General features: G+C 58.9%; 1 protein-coding gene across 2 annotated transcripts; it reads right to left on the bottom strand.

Moving 5' to 3' along the window:
- Nucleotides 1–26127, bottom strand: LOC119092096 (actin). 2 transcript variants are annotated; one of them, XM_037215069.1, is made up of 14 exons: nt 26005–26127; nt 22436–22552; nt 20206–20385; nt 14184–14305; nt 7422–7889; nt 6657–6845; nt 6282–6374; nt 5459–5497; nt 4332–4536; nt 3413–3835; nt 2700–2958; nt 2206–2317; nt 1541–1675; nt 1–799 (listed from the first exon to the last, which is right to left on the bottom strand). In XM_037215069.1, exons 4-14 carry the CDS (start codon nt 14217–14219, stop codon nt 656–658), a joined length of 2103 nt encoding a protein of 700 aa, XP_037070964.1. In that variant the 5' UTR covers nt 14220–14305; nt 20206–20385; nt 22436–22552; nt 26005–26127; the 3' UTR covers nt 1–655. The 2 variants fall into 2 exon arrangements, with proteins under 2 accessions (XP_037070964.1, XP_037070966.1); XM_037215071.1 differs by lacking the exon at nt 5459–5497.

The raw sequence follows: 26127 nt of genomic DNA, 5'->3' as shown, positions 1-26127 counted from the left end.
TATAGAATGTATTATGGTCGAACCAGTCATTGATATAATAAATTAACACCAACTATGGACTGGTATCAGCAGTTACAAGTGCAAGAAATCATAACATCAAAGATAAATCATTACACAGGAGCAGCTCGGCGTCTCAAACCGTCAAAACGCTCACGAGCAATAACACTCGACCTTGCACCAATCGCGCGGCGACGTCGGGAAGCACGTCTGACGTCGGCCTATAACGTCAGCCAGCGTCAGCCAATCGGAATGGAGGCTCGGTCGCGGTACCGTCCGCTGAACCCGGCGGACAGCGTCGACACGCCAGCTGCACCCAGCTGTGGTCGTCACACGACGGAATGGGCCTGGCATCCGCTTGCACGCCACTGGGTTGCGGCGCTGCTATCAAACATCGGGCACTCCGTCTTCCCACGAGCTGACTCAGGGTGTAGTCGCACACATCTTTCGCACCGCGCGCCCTCGACCACACAACGCTGCATAATTGCTCCTCGACTATTTGTACAACCTCACCAACTGGTATGCCGCCGAAGGCGGCAAAGTCTCCGAAACACAGAGAATCACAGACGGCCCAGGGCGGCCTCACGCGGCCGCCACATGGCCAGTACGAAGCACCACCACCCTCGATGACGTCACTGGTAGTGCGGCGCCCGGGGCGCTACACGGTCCACTTTTTGAGCGCCGACACGCCCAGCTTGAGCCAGCTGTCGCGCGTCACCATCGCCTGCTGGAAGCCGTCGGAGCCGGCCAACACGCAGGCGCCCAGGTACGCGGCGTGGTACCGGTACGGAGATGCATGCACCTGCGGTACAGGGTACAGGTCAGCTGGACCCGGCAGGGCGGAGGGCTCGTGTCAACTGGGTTAGTCAACTGGACATGCTATGCGGCCTGGGAAGGCTGTCAGCCAGGGGAAGAAACCAGGGTCGGCAGCATCAAACATCACCGGCTTAAGAACGCAGAACTGACGCTGCAAGTGCTATTTCGAAACGGGCAGAAGAGCGTATTTATGTCAGCAAAGCGTTCTAACTCACGACGTAAAACAAAAACTTCCAGCACGATGACATCAACATCCATGTCATGTGCGTCGCTGGCATGCAACAGGTCGCAAGCCTACGCCAACTCGGTATAGTAGACCTATAATAACAATATTGATGTCTCATGCCAGCGTGTGAGCAGTCCGAGTTCAGTTCTGTGATCCAGAGTACGGCACATGGACTGGGCCAAGATGAGACTACAGACTTACTCGAAGCGTGACCGGCGGCTAGCCTAGGAGCGAAACTGGAGGACTGGCGCCGGATGTGACAGACATTTAACCCCGGATGTGACGTGGAACGGACGTCAAGTCCGGGATGTGACGCGGGACGGACGTCCCAGCCCGGCTGAAGACGGACATCTGACCCGAGATGTGACACGGGACTAGCGCCTAGCCCATGCAGCGAGCGTACCACCGACGACATCGCCAACATCTAGCCCACGGTCATCGGACGGCCCTCTGAGCCCGGATGTGACATCTGCCGGTCGCGGGATGTGGCCGATGACTGACCTTGGGCGTGACTGAGGGTGGCGTCAGCTTGTCCATCTCGGCCTGCAGCCGCTCGGCGAAGCCGGGCAGCAGCGTCACGCCGCCGGCCAGGTAAATGGAGCGCACCATCTCCTTGCGGATGTCCACACTGCACTCCTGAGGGCCGCAGCGAAGCAGTTGGCTCAGCTCGCACGGAGCCAGACCATAACCATGCGGATTGCACCTCGGTCCCAGGGGACCTACACAGCAACACTCCGACCGCGCCGACTGTTGAACGTTAAAGACCGACTGCGCCGACTGTTAAACGTTGAAGACCGACCGCGCCGACTGTTGAACGTTAAAGACCGACTGCGCCGACTGTTAAACGTTGAAGACCGACTGCGCCGACTGTTAAACGTTTAAACGGCGATCGTCGTGGATATCGCATTTACAGAGCCTTTGCTCTGTGAAAACTAAAGAAGTAAAACCATCAACACACATTTCAAAGAAGGAATTCCTGCCGAATTTTCCAAGCATATGCAGGTCGCTGCCTGGCATATGCTGGAAATTATATATATATATATATATATATATATATATATATATATATATATATATATATATATATATATATATATATATATATGTACGCCAGCATATGCACATGCTGGCGGACCACGCACCGGAACGACAGCCGACTTACGCACCTGCACGGCCTTGTGGACGAGCTTGTGGACGCCCTTGTTGTCCAGGCCCCAAGCCTCGGGCGTGAAGAGCCCCTCGGCGGCCTGGAACCGGCCGCTGTCGAGCGTGATCCGCCTGCAAAGCAGCAGTCAGCGCTCACGCACCCGCCGCCGTCGGCGAAATAGCCGTCCCCAGCCCGGCTAACACCAGGTTTGTCGGAGCACGGGATGGTGACAACAGCAGAAGAGGCGCGACCGGAAGGTGGTTCCGGCAGCTTAGTACACGTGGATGATGCCAGCTATGCGGTGAGTAATCCAAATCGACATGGGAGAACTTCCTGCGGCATAAGCAGCACATACCGACCAGAGCTTCCCCAATTCAGCGACAGCGCCTTGGCTCCGCGCACGTCTCACATAGCAACCAGATCCGACAGATCGCACCGGATTCCACAAGCTTAGCCGCACTAGACCGGCTGGGCCTCGCGGGGGCGCCGTCGAGCCGAGCGGCCGGCACCCACCTCCAGGACACGCTGTCACCGAGGAACTCCTTGACCGAGACGGACTTCTCGAGGCTAGCCGGGTCGGCCTGGAAGCGCTGCAGGTCGGCGGCGTACCGCTCGGACACGAAGCAGAGCCGCTCCATGGCCAGCCGTACCACCAGCGACTCGACCTCGGTCACCAGCGAGTAGTGCTTCTGCAGCAGGAAGTGGCGCAGGTGGTCCTGGATCCGCACGCCGCCGTACGGCACGCGCGACACGCCGCCCTCCACGATGTACCCTGCCGCGGAGAGCGTGGCGTTCAGTGGCCGGAGACCGGCGAGGACACGGTGTGACGCGGGACCAATGCTACCGAGCCGGGGCACTGCAATGTAAAGGCGAGCAGACCACTCAGACAAACACTTTTCGTAACGTGATATGCGAGGAGTATAGATAACATCATAGAACATGCGAAAAACACGAATATATCACGGGGGCAAATATCATACATTGCATGTGGATGCATAACGAGCTGGTCATTGTCAAAGTATCGCTAGTACAGCTGCGTTGAGGTACGGAAAATGCAGCGCCAGCTCACGCTGATTAAAATGGACTGTTGCGTAGATGAACAGTTGTCCCAGGCCCGCCTCTAAGACACCTCCGATGTGCCGTTCTCAGAGGACCGCGGCGCTCGCGCCTCCTCCCCACCCGCCGAGGGCCGCAGCGCTCGGGCCGCCTCCCCGTCCGCCGCTCACCGTCGATGACGGGCACGACATCCATACGGTCGCCGACGTCGACGACCACGCCACTCGTGGCGTTGTACGACCACATGGCCAGGATGCTCTGGTGCGTCAGGTTGACGCCCTGCGCGCCGAACTTGTCGAAGAGCAGGCGCAGGATCTCGCCCAGCGTGGCCGTGTTGAAGCTGCGCGGCAGGCTCAGCTGGACGCTGTAGTCGGCCGGGCTGACGCGCAGCTCGCGGAACGTCAGCTGCAGCAGGCCGGCCAGCGCCGGCACGTCCACGGAGTACTTGGTGATCTTGCTGGACGGCCGCAGCGGGAAGGAGAGCACGCCGGTGGCGCGCACCTCGGGCCGCAGCGCCGCCGCGCCGAACGTCAGTTGACGGCCCTCGCGTGACGTCACCATCACCGCCGGGAAGAACAGCTGCGGCAGTGCGGCTGTGGACACGGAGGCGCCGGTGAGAGGGCGCTGCGGGCGCTACCAGCGACCAACGTTCCAGCTACGCGGCACGCCGACGTTGGCGGTGAGACGTTCTACATGCCAGTCTAGCGACAACTGCACATGCTTCCAGCCTGTCTGTCAGGCGTTTGAAACGTCAGCAGCGGTCTAATTCACGCCTCGTATTTGAACAGGGGTGCCGGCAGTGTAGTTGTTTGCGCGTCTGCGTCAACCACTGCGTGTGTGGGAAACCAGAGATACGGGGTTCGATTCCCCGCGGTGCCCGCCCTTTCTGCAAGGTGAGAGACAGGCGACGCCATAAAGCCTGAGCAGCTGAGTGCGTCGTAAAGCCCCAGTGACACACGTTGTATCTGAATAGCACAACAAAAACTGGCTTCAACGCGACAAACCCCACCCACCCCCGCCCCGTCCCCGGCGCGCCACAGCGCCACTCCCTGTGGCGCTCTCCGTCCTCCGGTGACAGCTCGCACTCACGCTGATCGTGCAGCACGCCGGCGCGAATGGACGAGCTGCCCAGGTCGATGACCACGCAGCGGCGCGCCGGCGCCACGCTGGCCGGCACTGCCACCGGCTGCACGTAGGTGGCGTTGTAGTCCTCGACCGTGTGTGAGAGGAGCGCGCGCGTCCAGCGCTCCGCCTCCTGCCGGCTGCTGCAGCGCACCACCACGTAGCGGCCCTTCTGCGGGCGACGGGCGGCGGGCGCCGGCGGTGAGGGGCGGCTCACACGGCAGAAGCAGGACGAGAGGCGGCGGCCGGGGCAGTCAGATGAGGACGAGCGGCAGCGGCCGGGGCAGTCGGATGAGGACGAACGGCAGCGGCCGGGGCCGTCGGATGGGGACGAGCAGCAGCGGCCGGGGCAGTCGGATGAGGACGAGCGGCAGCGGCCGGGGCAGTCGGATGAGGACGAGCGGCAGCGGCCGGGGCAGTCGGATGAGGACGAGCGGCAGCGGCCGGGGCAGTCGGATGAGGACGAGAGGCGGCGGCCGGGCAGTCGGATGAGGACGAGAGGCGGCGGCCGGGCAGTCGGATGAGGACGAGCGGCAGCGGCCGGGGCAGTCGGATGAGGACGAGTGGCAGCGGCCGGGGCAGTCGGATGAGGACGAGTGGCAGCGGCCGGGGCAGTCGGATGAGGACGAGTGGCAGCGTTGGAGCGAATGCTCGCAAGGGGAGGCAGTCAGGGCACAGATGTAGTTTCCCATTCAGCTGGCGGGAGTGGGAGGCTCTGACCTACTCCTCCAAGTTGGGCTCTAGCTACCCTCCCAACTTTGAAAAGAAAGGGGACCGAGTCTCGGTAGAAACTCATTGGTTGGTGCATTTGGGGCGTACATTAAGTCATCTTCACTGTTCGGCCCCTCTACTCATTTCGTAAAACCACACCGCTGAGTTAAGGGCTGGGGAGATCCCAACCAGCAGCCCCCGGGGATATGCTAAGTTGTGACCAATGCGCAACGAAACATGAATTTGAAGCAAACAAGTTAAACACTACCGTTGAGCATTTGCTAATTTGAGCTTTGTTACATAACTTCGCCCAAAAAATACAAGCAACTCAGATCTGCAAAGCCAACATTGTCCTTGCGCGTCGCGAGATGCGTTTCACTCACCCCATCATCCAGCCCCAGCATGGGGACCGTTTGAGGCACCTTCCACCAGACGAAGAAGAAACAGATGGAGGATTAGAGCGATGGACATCGTTAACACGCGTGTGTCGAGTCAAGGACAGGGCGTAGCCTCGGCTGTTATTGTGGTAGCCATTCCCAATCCTTACATGCACGCTAACCCAAATATAATTGGTTCAAGAAGTGTGCGCGCCCAGAAGTGTTCGCATGTGCCTCCCAGAGGTCATTTAGACAGTGGAAAGGCACGGCACCTCGTCAGCCTGGCTACGCCCCGCATATTAAATCAGATTTATGTGTGGAAACGACCTCGCTCATATTTAAGAAAACGACAGACAGTTGTAAGCGGTGCGATTAGCAATGTCAATGGGACAGACAACCAAAGCCAAACACCAGGTTCATCGGGAACGTCAACAACCTTCACACCGCGTCAAAGAGTCACTGACATACATTTCATCCACCGGGTTAATTGATGTCACACAAAATAAAGTTACGTACATGCAAGGCTCGCCTCGAACGCATTCAGGGCATGCCCTTTTATAAATCGCCGTTGTCCCGTTATTCTGCGTGCGCGAGTGTATGGACCTAAAAAATGCATGTCAGCGCCGATCGGGCGTGTGAACCACCCGGTAGAAAACAACGCAACCATCTGAAACTGATCTCTGGTTGTTACACAAACCATGCTCTCAATCCGCATTTCTTGATTCCAACCGGCGGCGTCGAGTCCCTCCAGCACCATCCCCATCATGCCTCTCCATTCCATCGGCTGGGGGGGGGGGGGCGGGGGGTGTTCCGTGACACGGGAACTCACCCCGTCGTCGACGCCCACCACGGACGAGTCCATGGCTTCCACGTGACCGCCCATCAGCTGGAGCACCATGCTCGGCTTCTCCGTGGTGTTAGTCTGTTGGAGTGGGAATAGTGACGTCATCAGCCGCTCCACCAATCAGTCGGCGTTGATGGATCCCACACACAGCGCTGTTGCGTCAGCCGGAACGGCACTGTGTGGGCGGCGACATGCGTCAGGCCGGAGCGACGGACTTGTGGCTGTATGGATGTATATTTCGAGTACGCTGCCGAGTCTGAAAGTTTGTTGTGAAGACGGATGATAATAAAGCAAGGGCCGGGCTGAGCATAAACCATCGCATCGGCAGCGAATCGCAAATGGCAGCAGAAGACACAGCACCTGGTAGTAATAGAGGAAGCCGTCCTTGGCTTTGAAGTAGCGCCGCTTCCAGGCATTCCAGAAGGTGGCCTTCTTCCGGCCGGACGGCAGCTTCTCTAGCCAGCCCTCGATGTTGATGTAGCCCTTCTCCTGGCCCTGCGGCCGGTGCGCCGGCTCGGGCACCTCGTACAGTCGGCTCACCAGCGACGTCTGTGGACCGTGACGGATCGAGTTGGAGAATCCACCCACGAGGCTCAGCCATTGCATGACAGGCAGCACCATTGCCGACAAATGGCTGGCTGAACATGCCGGGTGGCGGCGCAGAACGTGATCGTCTACCGTGGAACGTTCTGCCGGCATGAAAGTAATGGGGTTCTAAGAATGTCGAGGGGCAACGAACTGTCGGATGGAGCAACGGGACGACCATACAAACGATAGAAAGCCGCTGCTGCTGCTGCTGCTGCTGTTTGAGTCAGGCTCGAATGAACGAGCTTCGTTTGGATTGGATCAGAGCCTCCCTGCCAGCAGTGACCATTTCCGGGGCATGGGATGAAGGAGAGTGGATAATCTTAGGACAAAAATACATGCATCTGGGGATTCATCTGCCGAGACGTAGCTCACACAGGCACCCATATACAAGGGTAGTGCTCGGCGCTCGGACGGGGCCCTGACCAGGTGCACACAGGCTCTCTCATGGCCGGCGAATGTGGCTTGCCCCAGATAAATGGGGGGTCACGAGGATGCAGGCTGAAGCGATAATAAGGGAACCGGGGGCGGATGACTGACCGGGTCCCAGGAGAGGGTGGTGATCCTCTGCTTCAGCAACCGCTCGTCCACCTCGCCGAATTTGTCGTAGATCGCCTCCACCGGATCGTCGGGAATGTACACCTTCTTGGCCCCGGCGCCGTTCTTGGCTGGTGGCGCCTGAGCCGACGCGGGGCCCGGCGCCGCCGGCCGCTGCGGGCTGACGGTGCGCGGAGCGGCGGCGGACTCGCCGGTGGCGACACCTGTCGGCCGCGGCCGCTCGGCAGGCGGCGCCACTGGCGTCCGCTCGGCGGTCGGCTTCGGCGGCGACGGCGACTTGTCCTTGGACCTGCTGCGCGGCGCGTCCGGCGCCGGCCCGCTCTCGAACTGCGACTTGAGCGCCTTGACCGACGGCAGCAGCTTCTTGATCTTGGACGGGCTGTCGATGGTCTTGGTGCCGTCCTCCCGCCGGCCGCCGTCCTTGGTCTCCGGCCACTGTTTGGCATCCACCTGCGGCAACCGGCCCGCTCAGTCGGTGACCTCATGCGATCGGCAGATACAGCCGCTGCGAGTTACGCCCAGTTCCAAGTGTAGCCGATGCCAAATCGGTCCTTACGTGCAGCACACGCCCGGACAGAGCAGACGCGCTGATTGAGCGTACACGGCAGTAGCTTAAGCCGCCTCGCGTTTCCAGCACGTCCGCCAATAAATCAAAGTGGCAACTGCGCCAATAAACAGACGCGTCGAAGTTGGCTTCGTGGATCACAGCCAGTTCTAGTCAGGACATGAGGATACACAAAAATGGTAACACGAATGGCTGAAGCCGGTATACGCACATACGAGCGATGACTTATTCATCATTGACAGGATGCGATCTGTAACACCATGAAGGAAGACAATAGCCTTTACAAATTGATGCCATTAATGCCAAATCCACTTTTTCAGCTACCTAGCTAGCCGGTTAGCCGCCGATCGATCGGCTAGCCGCAATGAGCGGCTAACCACCCGTGGAAACATGAGGAAGCTGTTGAAAAACAATCTCGTGCGGATTTTAGTCATGCATTTGGGATGCATAAATCCACTTCGTTAGCCATTTGACCACAATGAAAAACGTCCATATGCACTGAATTGATTATATACGTTTTATTTGGTAGAGTTTTAATTACACGTCACCTTTGTGTTACGCTTGATTAAAATGCGAACACGTAAACACGAATCCTATGGGACATTTCCTAAAACACGAGTCTTGACCGGTGGGAAGGAAAAAACACTAACAGGAGAGAAGAGCAACAAACTGCTTGTCTTTGGGAAAAGTCGGTGGTGTTGTGATTTCCGATAGCCATTTTCCCCAAAATTTACCGGCATTGCAGGGTAGCGAGGTGCTACCGAAGCAACCCCACGGTTACTGCACTGTCCGGCTTGTCGTGAGGCGTGTCTGGCAGAGTTAAAAACATACTTAGGTCTTAGACATTAACGTTGTTATAGAAGCTCTAGATCATTTAAAACAGATTTGGTTGGGTTTGAAGCGACGGGGATGCATTTGCCAATTCACAATCAATACTAAAACCAATAATTAGTCCCTAAATTGCCCATTAGCTACCAGTTGGCCAACAAATCGACCAGCTCGCCAGCCGTCGCTACCTGGCCGGCTTGCCGCCCACCAGGGAACGAAAACTGATGCAGGCTTGAAGCAGACGACTCAGTTTCTACACACGTTGAACACAAGCTAGATCCATATAAAAACAACAATATCCGGCTCTGGCAACTACCAGCAAATGACGTGGCCTTGTTAAAACTGTCGCCACCTGCTGCACCACAACACGGGTCTCCGCCGCCCCATAATTCGATCGACAGCACGGGTACACAGCTGAGGACTCCGCCCCTAGCGCCCCTCACCCGCCGGCGGGGTCCGCCGCGGACTGCGTCACTGGCGTCGCTCTCCCGCCAGCGCGGTCCACCGCGGACTCCGCCCCTAGCGCCCCTCACCCGCCGGCGGGCACCTGACCACCGCGGGCGCCCGCCGGCCGGCACCGTCTGCCCGACCTCTCTTTCGGTGGGTTGGCCGACTCACACCGTTACCCGTGCCGCCGCAGCCGGCCAGAACAGCGCGCCGTTTCAGAACAATGCGCGTCATTGTTAGAGACGGCGTGCGGTGCCGTACGGGCAGCGGCAGCGGTAAGGCCGGTACAGCGAGGCCGCCAGTCGAGCCGCGAGCCTGGTCTGAGCATGGGACTGGCCGCCCGGCTCAGCAGGGGAGAGGGCGGGTCGCGTCTGGGGCTTTCCACACGGCTACTGCAGGGCCGCGGATCCCGACGGAGACATCGCCAGACACTCCACTGGAACAGCGTCTCAGCGTCAGGCCCAGACGCCAGGAGTGTCGGCCGTGAGCGCCCGTTCGCAGACCCAGACGCCAGGAGTGTCAGCCGTGAGCGCCCGTTCTCAGACCCAGACGTCGGGAGTGTCGGCCGTGAGCGCCCGTTCTCATGCCCACACGTTTGCGGGGAGCAACGACCGACCACCGAGCATTCGCCATTCCCAGCGCAGTGGGGTGTACAGCGGCAGGTGGAACTTTCCCATATGGATGACATGCGAGACGGCATAAGCCGAGAACGGTGTGTTTAGTTAGCAGAGGACGGTCTACATCATACATCTTGCTACATCTTGCGCTTCTAACGACACACTTTTCATTCTAAGCTGAAATTTACAATCGGAATTTTGTAACCAAATAGACCCGCAGCATATGCACACGTAACAGCTCGGTCCAGATTGTGGCATGCTCCGTCAAAACAGCACTGATGGATCAAATATGCAACGGACATTACTTGATAAGAGCGGCCGAATAAAAAAAAAGCATTGACCAGGAAAATTGATGTTAGTCTACTGGCCTGCATATTGATTCCAACAAGCAATACACCTGGCAATGACCAACTCTTAAAAACACGGCTGCGTAACAAAAGAGATCAAAATAATCCCGGATATGCAGGCTTTAAGCCCGCAAATGACGGCAATTAGCTATCACGACCATTTATCCATCCAACCCGAACATGATGAGTATGGTTCTAAGCCATTGCCTCAGTCACCGAGCTCCTAGATAGTTATGTCCACTAATCACACATGACCACAAATCCCGAGACCAGACCTGCTGCCCCGCGCCCCGTCTCCACTTCTGGTACCCGGGCAACACCACCGTGTCCTGCTCCCGGCAGCCGCGGCAGCCTCAGCACACTCACACTCTCCAGGTGCGGCAGCGCCGTCTCCATGGCTGCACCGCCGCCGTCACCACCGCGCGCCGCACGCCCGTGCCGCTGCCGCTACAGTGGCGCAGCGCGGCCGGCCGGGCGGCCGGCGGCAGGGCGCGTGCGGCCCGGAGGGCGGAGCGCACCGGTGTCGGGTGCGCGCCGCCAGAGGGGCGCTGCAACACGCATCGCGCGCGGCGCTTGCCGGGCGCCCCCGGACAGGTGAGTCCGATCGATTCGTCGGCGACCCTGACGCGAGACAGGGCCCGATACGGTGACGGCTGTCGCGGACGACTGTCGGGAACCGGGCACACCGCCGGCGGGCAGGGCGGCCGGGGCGGCCAGCCGGGGACCGGGACACCGCCGGCGGGCAGGGCGGCGGGGCGGCCAGCCGGGGACCGGGACACCGCCGGCGGCAGGGCGGACGGGCGGCCAGCCGGGGACCGGACACCGCCGGCGGGCAGGGCGACGGGGCGGCCAGCCGGGGACCGGGACACCGCCGGCGGGCAGGGCGGATGGGGCGGCCAGCCGGGGACCGGGCAAGGGACGGAAGGGTCAAACGGAAGGGTAAAGGTGAATAAAATGTGGAAAAGAAGGGGCCAGGAAATTTGAAGGGGAGAAAGGAATAACGTAAACTTGGGGCTTTGGCAAAAAAGTGGATAACAGCACGAGAAACATGCATAGTGAGGTCGAGCAGCCCCGCGGCGTAATAATCGATGCAAGTAGTGTCACTTCCAGGGGGAAACTATGAACACCAAGCAAGGTCCAACAAAAACAAATCGGACCACTCAGTCCAAGTGCAATTATGTTACAAGTTCTCCGCGCCCTATTAAAGTGTTGACAGCGCGATGACAGTTGATAAACGTTATCTAAGCCGGCCCAGCAGCCCTCCGCACACAAACGCTCTTACAGGCACCGGTGGGACACCTTGTGCGTTGTCAAACGAATCAGGCAATAGCAGATGTGAGAGTTGTCGGCTGACATCGCATAGATGGCGTTAAAATGTGGGCTAATTGGGCGGGACGCCTTCGGCCACCGCCACCAGTGTGTTTGATCAATGTGTTGGAAAGTCCAGCTGTCATGGGAATCTAGCAGGCGTGATGCATAATGATGAGGATTTCATGACCCATGATGTAGCATGCGAGCGATAATCGCAAATGGCGTCGCTTAAATAATGGCCGGGTATGATAAGGTCTTCTCAGGCTTGGCAGTCCCACGGGGTGGATGAATTTGCCATGATTTACGGTTTTGCGAGTGTGATCAAAGCATTGAAAAATACGTTGACATCTTCGGCGCGCAACCGTCACGATAATCATTATAAATGGAACTAAGCGCCCGTATAGTTTTGTCTTGTTTCAGTCGCCAATATCTTACGCTTTTGGCCACAACGTGTTAACGGCGCGAGATCGGTTTCGGAATCGCGACGCTTTCGCTAGTGGTCTATGAGAGGCGCGCATACGCGGCGGACGGCTTAGCCATGCGATAGCGTCCTGTAACCGGTACGTCCAACTACACCGTGCAGATGGTATCACGTCTTAATCTACTCTGGTTGCTGAGATCTGACGTGCATCACTAGAACGCCCAGCAAACGGGCAGATCCATGGTTTGCGGACGAGATCGCATAACGGTCTGTAAACAATGACCCATCCGTTTGCCGACATGATCGTCCGTTTTCTCTGCCATAGCGCCAATTTGTCGTTTTCGCTTCGTGGCGACACCAAGTCATTTAAACCTGGATCGGTTTCCATCTGTTTTTTTTGCGCTGTGTTTTCGCTGTTTGAAAATTTACGGTCTTCGTGCTAGCCTAATAGTTAATGGGGGACGCCAGATTACCGTGATATTTCAGTGTCGCAGGGAGACCCACCTGGTGCAATGTCTTGCGTAGCGATGTCCAACAATTTGCAACGGACAACTTTTAACTAATTGTGTCTCTTGTTTTTGTTAATCACGTGCACACGTTATCAGTGGCTGTGAATATTCCAAGAACAGCAACGGCTGGCCGGACCAGAGCGGGTCGCTCCAGATTAACATTTTCTCATAGATCAAGGACTTTCTCGGTCTGTGGCCTCGCTCGCGCATCGCTACTTATCCGCAAAGCGTCGGATGACCAAAACACGCCTTAGTTGTTCAACAAACTCAGCTCAAACTTGACAAAACATTCGTCTCGATCACATATGGGCTCATACGGCCAGCACTCCACAAGCGACGTAGTCTGTCAAGCCGAATGCCGCGATGGAACCGGTGATATATTGCGAGCTGTTTAGGACCTCGTCTCGTGCCTCAAGATCCGAAGTTGAGCACCTCGTAAATCGCGTCACTCAGACCCAATGACACTGAAACTATCACTTCTGATCATCGGCACTTGTGCACACAGTTACAGATGACGGCGGATTTCCATCCAAACTGCGCCAAAGCTCTGTGGTTGCCTGTTATCCGTGGATGCGTTCACTGTGCCGATCAGCAAAATATAATGGCAAGGACGGACAAAGTCGTAGTGGAAGGACTACTCTCCACATACAGCTACATTGTCGTGCCAAGTTAACGCTGGCAAAATGTTCACAGCCTTTATAATTTGTGCATCCATGAGGGGTGGTTATTATGAAAAATGGGAAAGCTCGCACGGCCTCTAGCTTGTCTGCGTCGCCATGGTGTTCGGCCTCCTCTGACCGGAGCACCAGTCTACAGCCTGCAACTTGTCCGGGGCAGCGGCCGTCTGGCGGGGCAACTGGCGTCCGGCTCCCGACCGCGCCGGCCAGCTGTTCCTGGCGAGCGCGGCGCCCACTGCACCCCTTGCCACTAGTGGGCGCGCTCCGAGCGTGACCGACTCGCGCTCGTCTCCCGTCCGCTCCAGCCTCGCCGGGCATTGGACTTGCCGGAACGCCGCCGGTCACTTCGCCGGCGTCCGCTAGATGTCAGCCCGCGTGGCCCGTGCCGTTTCAGCCCGCGCGCGCGCGGGCGCGGGCGGGTGCGAAGGCGAAAGGCGGCGACACCAGCGTGGCGTTCCTCTTTGTGTTTGGGGCTTTATGACGCACTCAGCTGCTGAGGCTATATGGCGTCGCCTGCCTCTCACCCTGGCAGAAAGGGCGGACACTGCGCGGAATCGAACCCCGTACCTCTGGCTTCCCAGGCGCAGACGTGTTAACCACTGCACTACCGGCATTCCGGCGTTCCTCATTGGCAATGTACCTACTTGACTTGCTGCCTATGACGTCGCAAGCACCCACGTCACACATAAGTGACTGACCTCCAAGCCGCAGGAGTTGTTGCGACGCAATTACCTCTGACATCATAGGTTACAACTTGTGGACAGCTGTTGGTAATGGGGAACGCGTCACAAGAGGTGACCGGGGTTGCGCCTAAAGTAACCAGAATTGTCGGGTGTAACGGATGGAATGGCGATTCTACTTGGTGCACCCCCAAACCAGAGGCTTTTCTTTAACAATTTATGACATATCCACACTAGCGGGCGGGCCTAATTTGCAGACGTTTGTATGAGAATAACATAACAGCATAACATAACCATAACCTAACATAACAGCCGCGCCCACCCCTGGCACTGGGGACGTACCTGCTTGTGCTTCTTGGCCTGCTTCCGCTGCCGCATAGTCTCCGGATAGACTTCAACGCAGCGGTCCTTCTGGATTCTCTCCTCACGCTCGTCCGTGGGCTGGCGGAGCGTCGGAGAGCCACCTGGCGGCACAAAGGGAAATTGTAGATCATAGGTGGCGCCCCAAGCGCCGGTTGACCGACCGACCACTGCAAGCGTTACGGGTGGGTGGTGACGAGGTCACCTGTCAAACGGTGCATCACTTCGCTGCACCAAGCATCACCATAAAGTGCCAGCTCTGATTTGCATAGATGTTTGCCAATGCCATCACATTTGGTTGAATGATTAGCAACGAGGCAAGTGACTGACATCAGCGAAGCACCGCAAGGCACAGTACCGATATCTCCGCGAGGAAGCATCTGTCACCTCCCGACGTCATAGCTGGATTCAAGCTTCTATTCGGTCAGTGGTGGAAATTTAGCACGCACCTGGCACCCATTTCCCCACTCGATGACTTAACCCGTCAATGCATTTCTCCTCGCTCGAGAACATGACCCAGCCGCTGTTGCCTGTCGCTCAACCTTTCAGACCCTCCCGTCACGTGGTGAGGCCATATACCTGGTCGGAACACATCCAATAACGGCTATCGGCGCCCGCCCGCGGCAGTTGTGCGGCCTCGGACCGCTGACTGACGGCAGCCGGCAGCCTGGACCACGGCTGGTGAGCTACCTCCCCACGGCAGTACTCAGCGGCCGCACATGCACTCGCAGGGCGGCTCAGAGCACTCACAGAGCGGGCTCAGAGCGCTCACAGAGCGGCTGAGAGCCGCCGAAGATTGCAAGCCGCGTTGGCCATAGTCTAGTCATAAAGATCAAGTTTCGAAGTACGCTTTTCTAGAGTCGGCTTGGCCACCGAAGGTCGCTAGTGGTCTTCAGCTTCAATGTTCCGCAACATCGTCAGATAGCAGATGACAGTTCATTAGATATATAACGTCTAGTCAGTTATTATGCTACAAATAATTATATAAATCCCATATGGGTAATACTTGTATGTGATAGTAGATACATACTACAGCAATCGATATACAAAAAATCATTCACCAAAGACTGGGTTATGGCAGTAGCCGGTCTTCGAGCACTTAAGTTGAAAAACTTAACAGAGATCCTAGTAAAAACTACGTGTAACGTTTGCCGCGCGCGAAAACAGCTGTACACAAGAGCCAAACAACGCTCGGTGCCGTGCCTCTCGTGCGTAACGAAAAGGCCAGACAACAGCAAGCGGCGCTGAACCGTAATAACTCCCACATAGCGGAGGCCTTGTCCCGTTAGCCCCTCTCAGACAAGACAGATGCTCAGCAAAACAGCCGGGCCGTGGCGATCAGCAGCTGGAAAAAATGATCTGGCAGTTGTTCTCTGTCAGTCTTAATGTCTTACTGCTAGTTGATGCGCGCGGGCGCGCGACGCTGATGTCGGTCAACAGTGATGATCCAGGCCGACCCATCACATTCCGGCCGCAGCATTACAAGTCTCCACTGACCGGAAACAATCTTACATCATTTCCCTATTTCCCTGGCCATCAAGTTGTTGGTCGGGATCGCTCGGCCCATCGGGGTCGCCAGAGCTGGACGGAGCGGCGCCGTGCGACGATTCCTCTGCCCATTCCCGGAGTAAATCCCGAGCGGCGGGGTGCGTCCGCCAGCGGCGGCGGCGGCGGCGCCGGCGCCCCAGGCCAGAGTTATGTGTTCCAGGCAGATTACGGCGGCGCCGTCACCCGGAGGAGACTCCCAGGCAGGTGCGACCAGCCGCGCCGGCTGGGAAACGGCCGAGTCTTCCGGCGCGGCGGCCCGACTAACGGCACGGCATGCTCGTGGTCGCACGGCCGGCGGGAGGCGCCGCGTCGAGCCATCTCCCGCGCCGGCCTCGGCACGGGCCACTCAGAGACCACGGCTGCGGCCTCTGACGGCCATACATGCTCAAGCTGCGTCACATTTCACACCTAGTCAGTCATCACATCACTCACAGCCTGGGAAGTGGGCCTTTCGTGTCGTCCTGGGTCGCTCCACATGGACCCAACTAAGCCTTTTAAGCCACAGGCTACCAGGACAGCGGAAAACATTCTGTGTTCGAAACGAGTAGGGTGGCTTACCCCAATTTCCTTAAGCGCCGGAGCAGGGCACCCATGTTTACCGGATGAAGTGAGTCAACGCTGCAGGAGCCCAGAAATGGCCCGTACCTACTGCTATTCGATAAAATCAGGATAAAAATTAACTGTAACTAAATGTAAAAGAGCTTCGCTTAAAAACATGTTTCCGGCGCGTGGTAAGCCGAACAAATGAAACACCATTAAATAAATAGCCTTGTATACGCTCGGCCGCCTGCCGGAGCATACGAGTCTTGGCTGGCTGCCGGGACCTGTTATCTCTAGCTGGCTGCCGGGATCTGCTACCCCTGGCTGGCAGCTGGGATCTGCTAGCACTGGCTGGCCGCCGGCGCCTGCTAGCCCTGGCTGGCTGCCGGGCCTGCTAGCCCTGGCCGGCTGCCGGGACCTGCTAGCCCCGGCTGGCTGCCGTGCTTGCTAGCCCTGGCTGGCCACCGGCACCTGCCTGTCCCGCCTGTCCGCCGGGCGCAGGAGCCGGCGCAGCACCAGGAAGTGTGGGCCGGACATACTGTGGGAGCGGGCCGGCGGCCGGCGACATATGGCCAGCCCGCTGCGTGGAGAGCGTGGACACGCCAGTCCACTGAACCGCGGCCGGCGGCACGCGGTCGTGCCGCATCGAAGACGCGCCGCTCTAGAGACGGGCCGCACGTGCCGCACCGGGGACGGGCCGCACGTGCCGTACCGGAGACGGGCCGCACCGGAGACGGGCCGCATCGGGGACGGGTCGTATCAGAGACGGGCCACACGTGCCGCACCGGAGACGGGCCGCATCGACGCGAGATTGGTCAACGGATGGCCAGCCACCGCCGCTACGCGACAGCACTGAGAGGAGCGGCACGTGCAAGGAGACGTCAGCGCAGCTTGGATGTTGGGCTAGGATTAGCGTCTGGGGAACGGAACACTGGCGCGGCTTAGCGTTAAAGCAAATCTCGAGGAGCACTGCCACCCTGACTGCTAGCGCAAGCGGGCGTTCTTCGGTAGGATCAAAGGCAAGGAACATTTGCAGAATAAAGAGAAAATTGGGTACGGTGTCACGATTGCATTAGGGTGTATCCTTGCCGCAATGATGCCGCCCGGATTCGATTACTGCTTTTAGGGTTTCACACACAACGTGTCCTCACTAGGAAGTGCCTCGCCTCACTAGGAAGTGCGTTCATTAATACCCGTCCGGTGTCGCATCGCCTACGTCGGCGGCTGCGTGCGTCGCAGTTCACACTACCTTCACTCATACAGGAAATTGAAGTTCCGAGTATCGCAGAGCGTGCCGATAGCCATGATATGCAACAAGCCTTTGCCGTTGCAAAATACCGTACGCAATAGCAACAGCATGCAACAATGCATCCTTCTGCGAAAATCTTGCATTCATTTAGTCAATTATGTAGCTTGCGCGGCTTATCATTGCACGCATCATAGCCTTCCTGCATAACGAGCCGTTGGCGCCATTAGACACGGCAAATCACCAAGCCATTGCGAGCGGCTACTCGCCAGCGGAGGTCACACATTGTCAGGGCGTTTGTTGGCTCGGAGCTCGGAGCGAGGCCCAGCACGGTCAGCCCTGCTGGCCGTCTGGGCTAATCACCTCGGCTGATCGGTCACCCATCGGTGACGGTCCCAGGCGGCCTGTTGTCTTGTCCCCGCCGGTCACACCCCGGCCCGGAGGCAGGCCGGCGAGGCGTCGACGACTGCCGCCTAATCAGGCCAGCGCCGGCGTGCGGGCCCGCGCTCCGTTAGACGGGCCGAGCGGCGCCGCCGCTGCCGCCGCCGGCTTGTCCGTCAGCCGACACAGCGACTGAGCAACGAGGCCGCGGTGTCCAGCGGCGGTCACGGTGTCCGGCGGCGGTCACGGCGCGGCCCGCTGCCGACCTCGGGCTGCCCGCCGGCCGAGCGTCACGGCTGCCGGCCGGGCCGGGGGCGGCGGGCCCGCTCGTGTGACAGGCCCCGGGGAGATCAAGCCCACCCCGCAGGGAGCGCCCGGCGAGCACTGGCGGCTCATCGGGGCTGGCTGCCGACGACAGAGTCGTCACCGAAGGGGGCTGCACGCTGTTCGCCACCTGCGCACTACTGAAACCACTGCCGGGCGTACTGAGACGCACCTGAGACGCACTACCGAGAAAATCGCCTACAGCCTTATGGCCTGCCTGGTGTCTGTCATCGCTGACAGAATTTCCCAGGACTGTCTACTCACACTGATCCTCTAAACACTTCAACTGCCCGTGGTATGGACCGGGGACGGACAGGAAGCTGGCTGGTAGCCAGCCAGAGTCCTTTAGCAGCGGCGAGGATCTCAGAGGGTCCTGGCCCTCTGACCCGCCGACCTGCTGAGGGCCTCTGCTGCTGACAGCAGCGGCCATCCCTGATGAGACGCCCTTGATCGTAGCCCCATACGACAGCAAGAACCTCTGAGTAGTGAGTGCCGTATGGGGGAAGTTGAGGGACCAGCATCGGACCACGCACGCCACCACTGGTGGAATGCAGCCCAGCCGGCGGGCTTACGTGCGTTTATTGGCAATGCAAGCGCAAAGATGGTGGGGTTAGTACGGCAGCGTGAATGTAATACGTAGATGTTGGTAAAAACGGTATCGAGCAGAAGCAAGAAGAGATTGTCAAGACCTGTTGACAGCTGTGATAACGGTTTTGTCCGGCTTCCAAATTCGCCTTCATGTTATATGTATCCCCGTGTGGCGCTCGAGCAGCGTACTCAGAGACGGATGTGGTCTGTCATATGGGTCGTATCCCCTTACATATGAGGGTAAACTCCGATAGCTTGTCATCCGTATAATTTTCAAGGCGTTGTGGTCCACGGCACGACGGTCCTGAACGGCATCTATTCCTCCAAGTACCCATCAGATCAGCCCCGGAGATGCCCGCCGGGCGGCCAGCCCCAGACCGAACCAGCCCGCCGTGTGGCCAGCACCAGACCGGACCAGTCCACCGTGTGGCCAGCACCAGGCCGCTCCAGCTCGCCGGCCGGGGCCCGCAGCGCGGTGCGCCGCCCGACTGCGGATCACTGCGCGCCCGTGCGCCGTGAAAGTGCGACGAACGCGGCGCGTCCGAGCGCGCGCGCCGACTGGCTGCCGCTGGCCCGGCCTGGCAGTGATGGAGCGCGCCTGTGCCCGGTGAAACTGCTCCGGTCCGTTGTAAACCGTCACGGCGCTGTCTCGCGGTGGCGTATCGGGGGGGGGGGGGGGGGGGAGGGGGCCACACAGCCGGCGGAGAAGCCCCGCCGCTCTCCGCTGTTTGATGCGGCAGTTGCCCTCACGATAGCACGTCGCAGGTGATGTGGCAGTGTTACACTGGTTTGTGCTCTGGTCCTTAAGTTCGTGTGACATGACGCCAGGTTGAGTCTGTTGTTTTCTTTGCATGTCATGGTCCGGCCAGGTTCTGTTGCGAAACCACGAGCCCGGGTGTTTTCTCGCACTCGCGGCGCGTGCCGGCACCCCGTCACGTTACGGACGGAATGACATCGTCTCAGTCATTTCGTAAAGCTGTGTCCGTGACGTTAGCTTTGTGGTTTCATGCTACAGTTCATTCGATTAGGTGTCTACTGTCTAGCCGTGAAGGATTTTGCCTGCCCCGGGTTTGGGCGTGATCGATGTCGCACGAAAATGTTTGAAGAAATGCGAGAGAAACAAGAAAAGATAACTTTGTAGATAAAAAAGGACCGCAGGACCAACCCATCGGAGCGTAAACTCGGTCTTAATCACCGACAGATGGGCCGTGAGCATCTGCTAGGCGAGCAAGTAAATAAGGACCTAACAAGGCATTGAGGCGTCGGCAGTTGCTGCGGGGCGGAGCCGACTGAGTAACACCAGGGCAGCAGAGGCCTCCGCCACAGCGGCGTGCCCCCCCCCCCCCCCCTCCCTCGAGCCGGCCGGCGCGTCCTCACCTGCACTGTGGACTCCGCTGCTGGACTCGACGGACGCGTTGGAGCCGGAGTCACCCTCGGCGGACCCGATGCCCTCCGAGCCCTCCAGCGAGCGGAGCGACCTGCGCTGCGCCGGCTCCTCCTCCTCCTCTGATGACGTCACGTACTCGTCCTCCGGCTCCTCGAGGATCACCTCCAGGCCTGCGGTGATTGCGTGACGCTCAGCGACGGGGTAAACAGTACTCACGAGACGCTCGGCTGCGCGGGGCGCTAGTCACGGCATGGCCACGGACGCCACACCAACCATCGTCGTCGTCAAAGTCGTCACTCGACGCTCGGCGGCAGCGCGTCTCAGGTCACAGGACCGTCACAGGTCACGTGACGTCACGTGACTGTCGCCGCCGCCGCCGTGTCGTCCCGTCACATGAAGGCCAGTTGGCGGAGCGGCGGCGCGGCCCCGCGCCGGTCACGTCCGCGGCGACAGTTAGCTGCGCAGTGGGGCAGCGCGACCGCTGCGTTCGCGATCTGACCGCCGCCTGACCGCCGCGTTCGCGATCTGACCGCGACGCGGCGGCGTGGGCCGACTCCCATCTGCCGCCGACTTGGTCATGTCGGGTCGGCCGTTTTTTCCGCTCCACTTAACATGATGGTCAGCGCGGCCGCGGGCAGGGCGCCCGACCGGGAGTCACTGCAAGGCCGGGAGAAGTTGGCCGAACAAAGAACTGCGAATCCAGAGTTCTTTCTATGGGTTGGTTGCAGGGTTTAAAGGTTGGTTACAGGGTATGGTCGCGGGATATAGAAGAGACTGGCCGTAGACAACGCGCTCGTGAGATATTGTTGATATTGTTGATATTGCGTTTGGTCTGACAGACCTCACGAGAAGGGAATGTCAGGCAAAGATACCCAGGCGATGTCCTGGTCGGACGTTCTGGCCCTGTGGTCACACGACGTCGGTGAATCATCTGATCGGATCAATAGGCAAAACGTTACTGGGCACTGACCCGTGGCAAGAACGACAAACCCCGCTCTGGCGATGTGGCATGTGCCCCTGCTGGCCAAAGCCCGGTACTGCGCACAGAACAAGTGCATTTTACTGCCCGAGCCCTGCATGCATGACTGCCTTGCATACAGCACGTGCGCTCCTATCCCTTCATCAGTCGGTTACAGCACGTGCGCCCTTCTCCCTTCAGTTGGTTTGAAAACACTCGGCACAGTTACGGAGACGGAGGCGAGGCTCCGAGCCCCATCTGCCAGTCATCGCAGCGATTCGCGCGGCGTGACTGTCGGTTTCTGCCACCTTGATAGCGGTGCCATAAATGCGCGCGACGCCTCCCGGTGGCGACGCAGAGCAAACAAATCCCCCACAGGCCCGGGCTGCGGTGTGCTCAGATAACACAGCAGCCAGCTGCACACGGACTGCCGCGCAGGTGGAGCTGAACTGACGGGGCACACCTTTTGTTGCATTGGTTTGGGTCTCGATGACGAAACCGGGAGCAACACAGTCCGTTCAGAGGATCTGCACTCGGAGAGACCGAACAACTTGCTGAGAGCACCTGAGCAGAAAGACCTGACGCTTCCTCCGCTCGGCCAGGTCCGGGATGGGTGGGAATGGGGGAGGGGGACCAGGAAGGCTGTTGTTGACAGGCTAGAGCCGGCGGCGGCGGGCGGAGCAGCGGACTGCGCCGCACGAGCGGCGGGCCGCGGCGGCGCGGCGGCGCAGCGGTCCGACACGCCCGCTGCGGCGTCCCGCACGCCCCGCCGGAACTGAGGCCGCTCACCAGCCGGCGACGCAGCCACCGTCGGCAGGAGGTCAGATCAGGCTGCGTGGGGTCACATAGGCCCGTGCAATACGGAGTCTTTTGGATGGAGTGGAATGGAATGACTTCAGAAATATGACGATGCAGGCACGGTCTTCTTCACTCAGATCGGCATGAATCGGGTTCAGATAGGATCAATTCAGGTCTGATCAGGTAGTGTCGTGCCAGATCAGACAAAAATAAGGTCGGATGGGGTCAGATTAAATCAAGTCGGTTTTGAAGTTTTTTATGCCGATAATTTACCATCAACCCACGACGGCGGAAAACCAGGGCTTACGGCCAATCTCCATCAAATCCAGACAGATCCGGCGGCAGCGGCAGCCTAGCAGGCATCAGACTTGACAAAGGACTCGGCGATTTCACCTGCACCCAGTGAGTTTCACCAGCGGGCGCAGTGACCCTTGGGCGCGTCCGGCACCAGTCGGCGCGCTTACCCGGGTCCTCGTTGTAGTAGCTGCGCGCGTCCGACTCGCCCAGGCCCTCGTCCAGCTGGTCGTCGCCGATGTAGTCGTTGGGGATGCCGTCCACGTCCTCGGCGTCGCTGCCGTAGTCTGCAGCACACGGACCGACCTCACGTTACGATCCACCGAGCACGTTCGCACACTTGCACAAGACGGCTGCTCTAAAGAATGCAAAATGTGCGGTATGCCTTAGTGATGAGCTAATGCAGTAGTTGTGTAGCCCTCATTTGGCCGCATCGAAGGTTTACTGGAATGGCGTTGGGATTAGGGTGTCCTATGCGTCTAGCGTGGCTTCTCGTGCGGGCAGTGACACTGCCATCGGCCGCATTGGCGCGGGCTGTGTGGGCATTTGACGTCAGTCTGGTAGCACTGGGGATTGTAGCATTGGGGATTGTAGCATGTCATGCAGAGTCGTGACACAACCCTTCAGTCAGTACAGGGGTAAAATTTTCTCCTCCTCGTCTGGAATATGGGACGCCTAACAGGTGGGATGGGAGCCTGACCGGATGCTTTTCATATGCATGGTTACATTTCGTTATCAGACTCTGCAGGAAACAATAACATTGTATTGGCCCGTGTCCAGTATTATGCAACCTGTACACGGTCGTCCAATAAGGTACGCCGGTGGTCATACCAGAATAATTCGTTACTATTTGTATATGCATACATCAGAGCTACTCATTATGTCCCCAGAGAAATGAAAGCGAGCTGTAATGTATCACCAGCTGATAACGCTGTCGCCCCCAAGTTCAGACCCTATTCCTCCGGGCTATGATGGGCGACGGAACAGGTGGTGCGACACAATTTCACGACAATTAGGGGCGAATATCTCTGTGGCGAAAGCACAAGAAGCGTTCTCCGTGTGAAAACGGGGACCATCTGTGAGTCTGCACCGCTTCAGCGGAAGGCCAGGCCCGCACAAAACAGCCCGTTGCTGCTCCATGCCCACGACATGAAAACTTATTCGAAAAAGAGCGTAGCCTCACACACACGAGTGAGGTGCATGCGATTAGATACGATGAAGCGTGCGTGACCCCCATACACTAAAACAACGCCATAACACATGCGCACGCACCACTACGCAGACCAGTCCAGGTTCTCGCGCACGGCGCACGCACGTAGGTTATGTTACGCACGCACGCAAACAGAGAGGCGACGCACGTACATACGCGTCCACACCACACACAGCCAACAACACAGGGCCCGGACCGAGGTCACGTGACATGCCGGCCTGCGGCGCTGCCGGCCGCAGCAGCTGCGGACAGCTACAACACAGGGCCCGGACCGAGGTCACGTGACGTGCCGGCCTGCGGCGCTGCCGGCCGCAGCAGCTGCGGGCAGCTGCCAGGTGCTCCTGATGCTCTCGGTGCAGGTCAGAGCCGCACCAGCCGCCCCCTAACGGACGGGGCCGGGCGGCGGCCGTACCGCACACCCGGAACAGCCGGCGGGCCGGCAGACGCAGCGGCCTACGGGACACGGCCGGCGCCGACCCGGCACGCCCATTGGCCGGCTGACGGCCGGTGTGACGTTATAGGGAGGACAGGAGGACAGGCCGCCGCGAGGAGGCAGCTCGGCAGGACTAACGGCCCAGCCGGCCATTAAGGATGAAGCCCGATAAAAGCCCTCCATCATGTGCGTCTCTGGCGGAGACGTCTGAGGATGACCTCGGGCCAGGACGCTGCAGCCGGATAACACACAAGCACCTAGTGGTTCAGGTGGGCGTCTGGCCGAGGCACTCTGTGATGACCTGACGTGGCAGGTGAGACCAGGCCCGATCGTGACGGGAGGACAGAACAGACGGGCCCGGTTAGCACGGCTACCGTCCAGGCAAGCCTGGACGGTAGCCGTGCTGAGGTGTGACACCGGCACGGACGCACGCCGATCAAAACAGACACGGGCGGCACAACTGCGTAACAGCTTATGGAGAGGAAGTCTAGACCCGTTATTCCATCCACAAGTGGCTCTTCAACGAAGAACTGTCACTTTTTGACTCAGCTGCTTTGCAAGCTGGGGGTTACGAAAAAAAAGTGCGGGGGTCTTTCAAAGCAATCTGAACAACCCATCCGGATGGTGCCGAGTCAGTGCTCAGCCCCAGGACGGTGAGAGTGGAGGAGACATCCTGCAGGCAGACAGTACACATTACGCTCATTTAAACGCAGTTGACCTGTCCTAAGCTATCCCGGTGATCATAAGCTCTGCTGTCGTAATGTGAAGGTGATTCTCAGGGAAGACCGGTTCACAACGGAGCTGGGTATTATCCAGGCATGTCGAGCATGGCACTTCCGTCCATCTTGTTGCCTCAAGTTCCTTGAGAGAATAAGCAAGCGGAGTCGTAGTGCGACTTTAATAGTGCTTCATTTAACGCGTGTATATATGTGTATACGCATCAAATCGATACGCCTATAAGCACACATACAACATAAGACCACTGAAACGCGCGTTCACCTGAGTGTACCAAAGCTGCCAATCCAGCATGAACTTTCATTTGGTGAATAGCAGCCGACCTAACGTTTGATGCTTCATTTGTTCCGCTGACTCAGCGGTGTGATCCAGTTGCGGTATCGGTGGTCCGACTCGGCTGGTGCGTCTGCCACCGCCAGCTGCTTATCAATAAATCACAGCGGCCGATCTGCCGCACACCGTTACAGCCGAAACAGTTGGCCAATTTCGCCGACTCCGGCACGCAGAGCGCGGCCTCTGGCGCGTGGCCGCCCGTTACGTAGCCGGTCGGCAAGCTGGCCGTCATCGACGAGCCATGTGAATGACACGCGTGTCGCGGAGCTGCGGTGCGCCATCTCTTAAGCCAAGTCTGATGCATCCCACACAGCGTACGTGGGTCAGCCGAGGCCTCAACCGCGCCCGCGGGTCTCGTCCAGCCGGCGGCTTCAGTCCGTCTCGTGCGTGAGGTGTCGGGCGCCCCCTCCCCCCCTGCCTTCTCACGTGACGCAAGCGGACAGCACGGCGCGATCCTCATCACCACGCCCCGACAGACACGCGACGGCGTGACGGTATGAGGTGACAGACGACGTCACGCCGACAGCGAACATCGCAGCAGGCGTCACCAGATGTCACGGTTTGTGTCCATAAGACGGGCGGCGTCACATGGACAGCCAGTGGCACGGTCTACAGTCGACGGCACACCTGCATCCGGGCGTCGTACAGACGTTAGACAAAATATTGACTTCGGACCACATCTACAGACAGCAGACAATACACACAAGACGCTATACGGACAGCAGACGGCGGGCGTCGTCTGCAGCGGACGGCAAACCGACCGCCGCAGCCAGGAATATGCCACAGCAGACATCAGACACAGCAGACAACGCCACAACAGACAGCGCTCTCACAGCAGACATCAGACACAACGGACAACGCCACAACAGACAGCGTCATCACAGCAGACATCGTACCTCTCAGCAGGCGTCACCCGGACACGGAAGACATCACGGAAGACATCACGGAAGACGTCACGGAAGACATCATGTAAGATGTCACGGAAGAGCCACGGCAGATGTCACGGGTGACGGCGCCACGCGACCCACCTGGTGAGGGGATGTCCGGGCGGCGGCTGGCCTCGCCTTCCAGCGAGTCTCGGTCGCAGTCGGCGGCCGGGTCGACGGCCGGGCCGCGCGCCGCATCACCCTTCACCACGATGCTGGTGGAGC

Source organism: Pollicipes pollicipes, unplaced genomic scaffold, assembly GCF_011947565.3.
Source record: "Pollicipes pollicipes isolate AB1234 unplaced genomic scaffold, Ppol_2.1 Scaffold_3447;HRSCAF=4054_pilon_pilon_pilon, whole genome shotgun sequence".
NCBI classification, from domain to species: Eukaryota; Metazoa; Arthropoda; class Thecostraca; order Pollicipedomorpha; family Pollicipedidae; genus Pollicipes; species Pollicipes pollicipes.
The sequence above is the reverse complement of the archived record's forward strand: the minus strand, read 5'-3'. Positions and strand labels throughout refer to the sequence as shown.

Excerpts from the sequence above, each read along its gene's own strand:
- LOC119092096 (XM_037215069.1), bottom strand. The coding sequence starts at position 14,219 with ATGCGGCAGCGGAAGCAGGCCAAGAAGCACAAGCAG. Across the intron at positions 2,959-3,412 it reads TGTCGTGCCCGTCATCGACG|GGTACATCGTGGAGGGCGGC; the intron begins GTGAGCGGCGGA and ends TCTCCGCGGCAG. Across the intron at positions 2,318-2,699 it reads GGTGACAGCGTGTCCTGGAG|GCGGATCACGCTCGACAGCG; the intron begins GTGGGTGCCGGC and ends GCTGCTTTGCAG.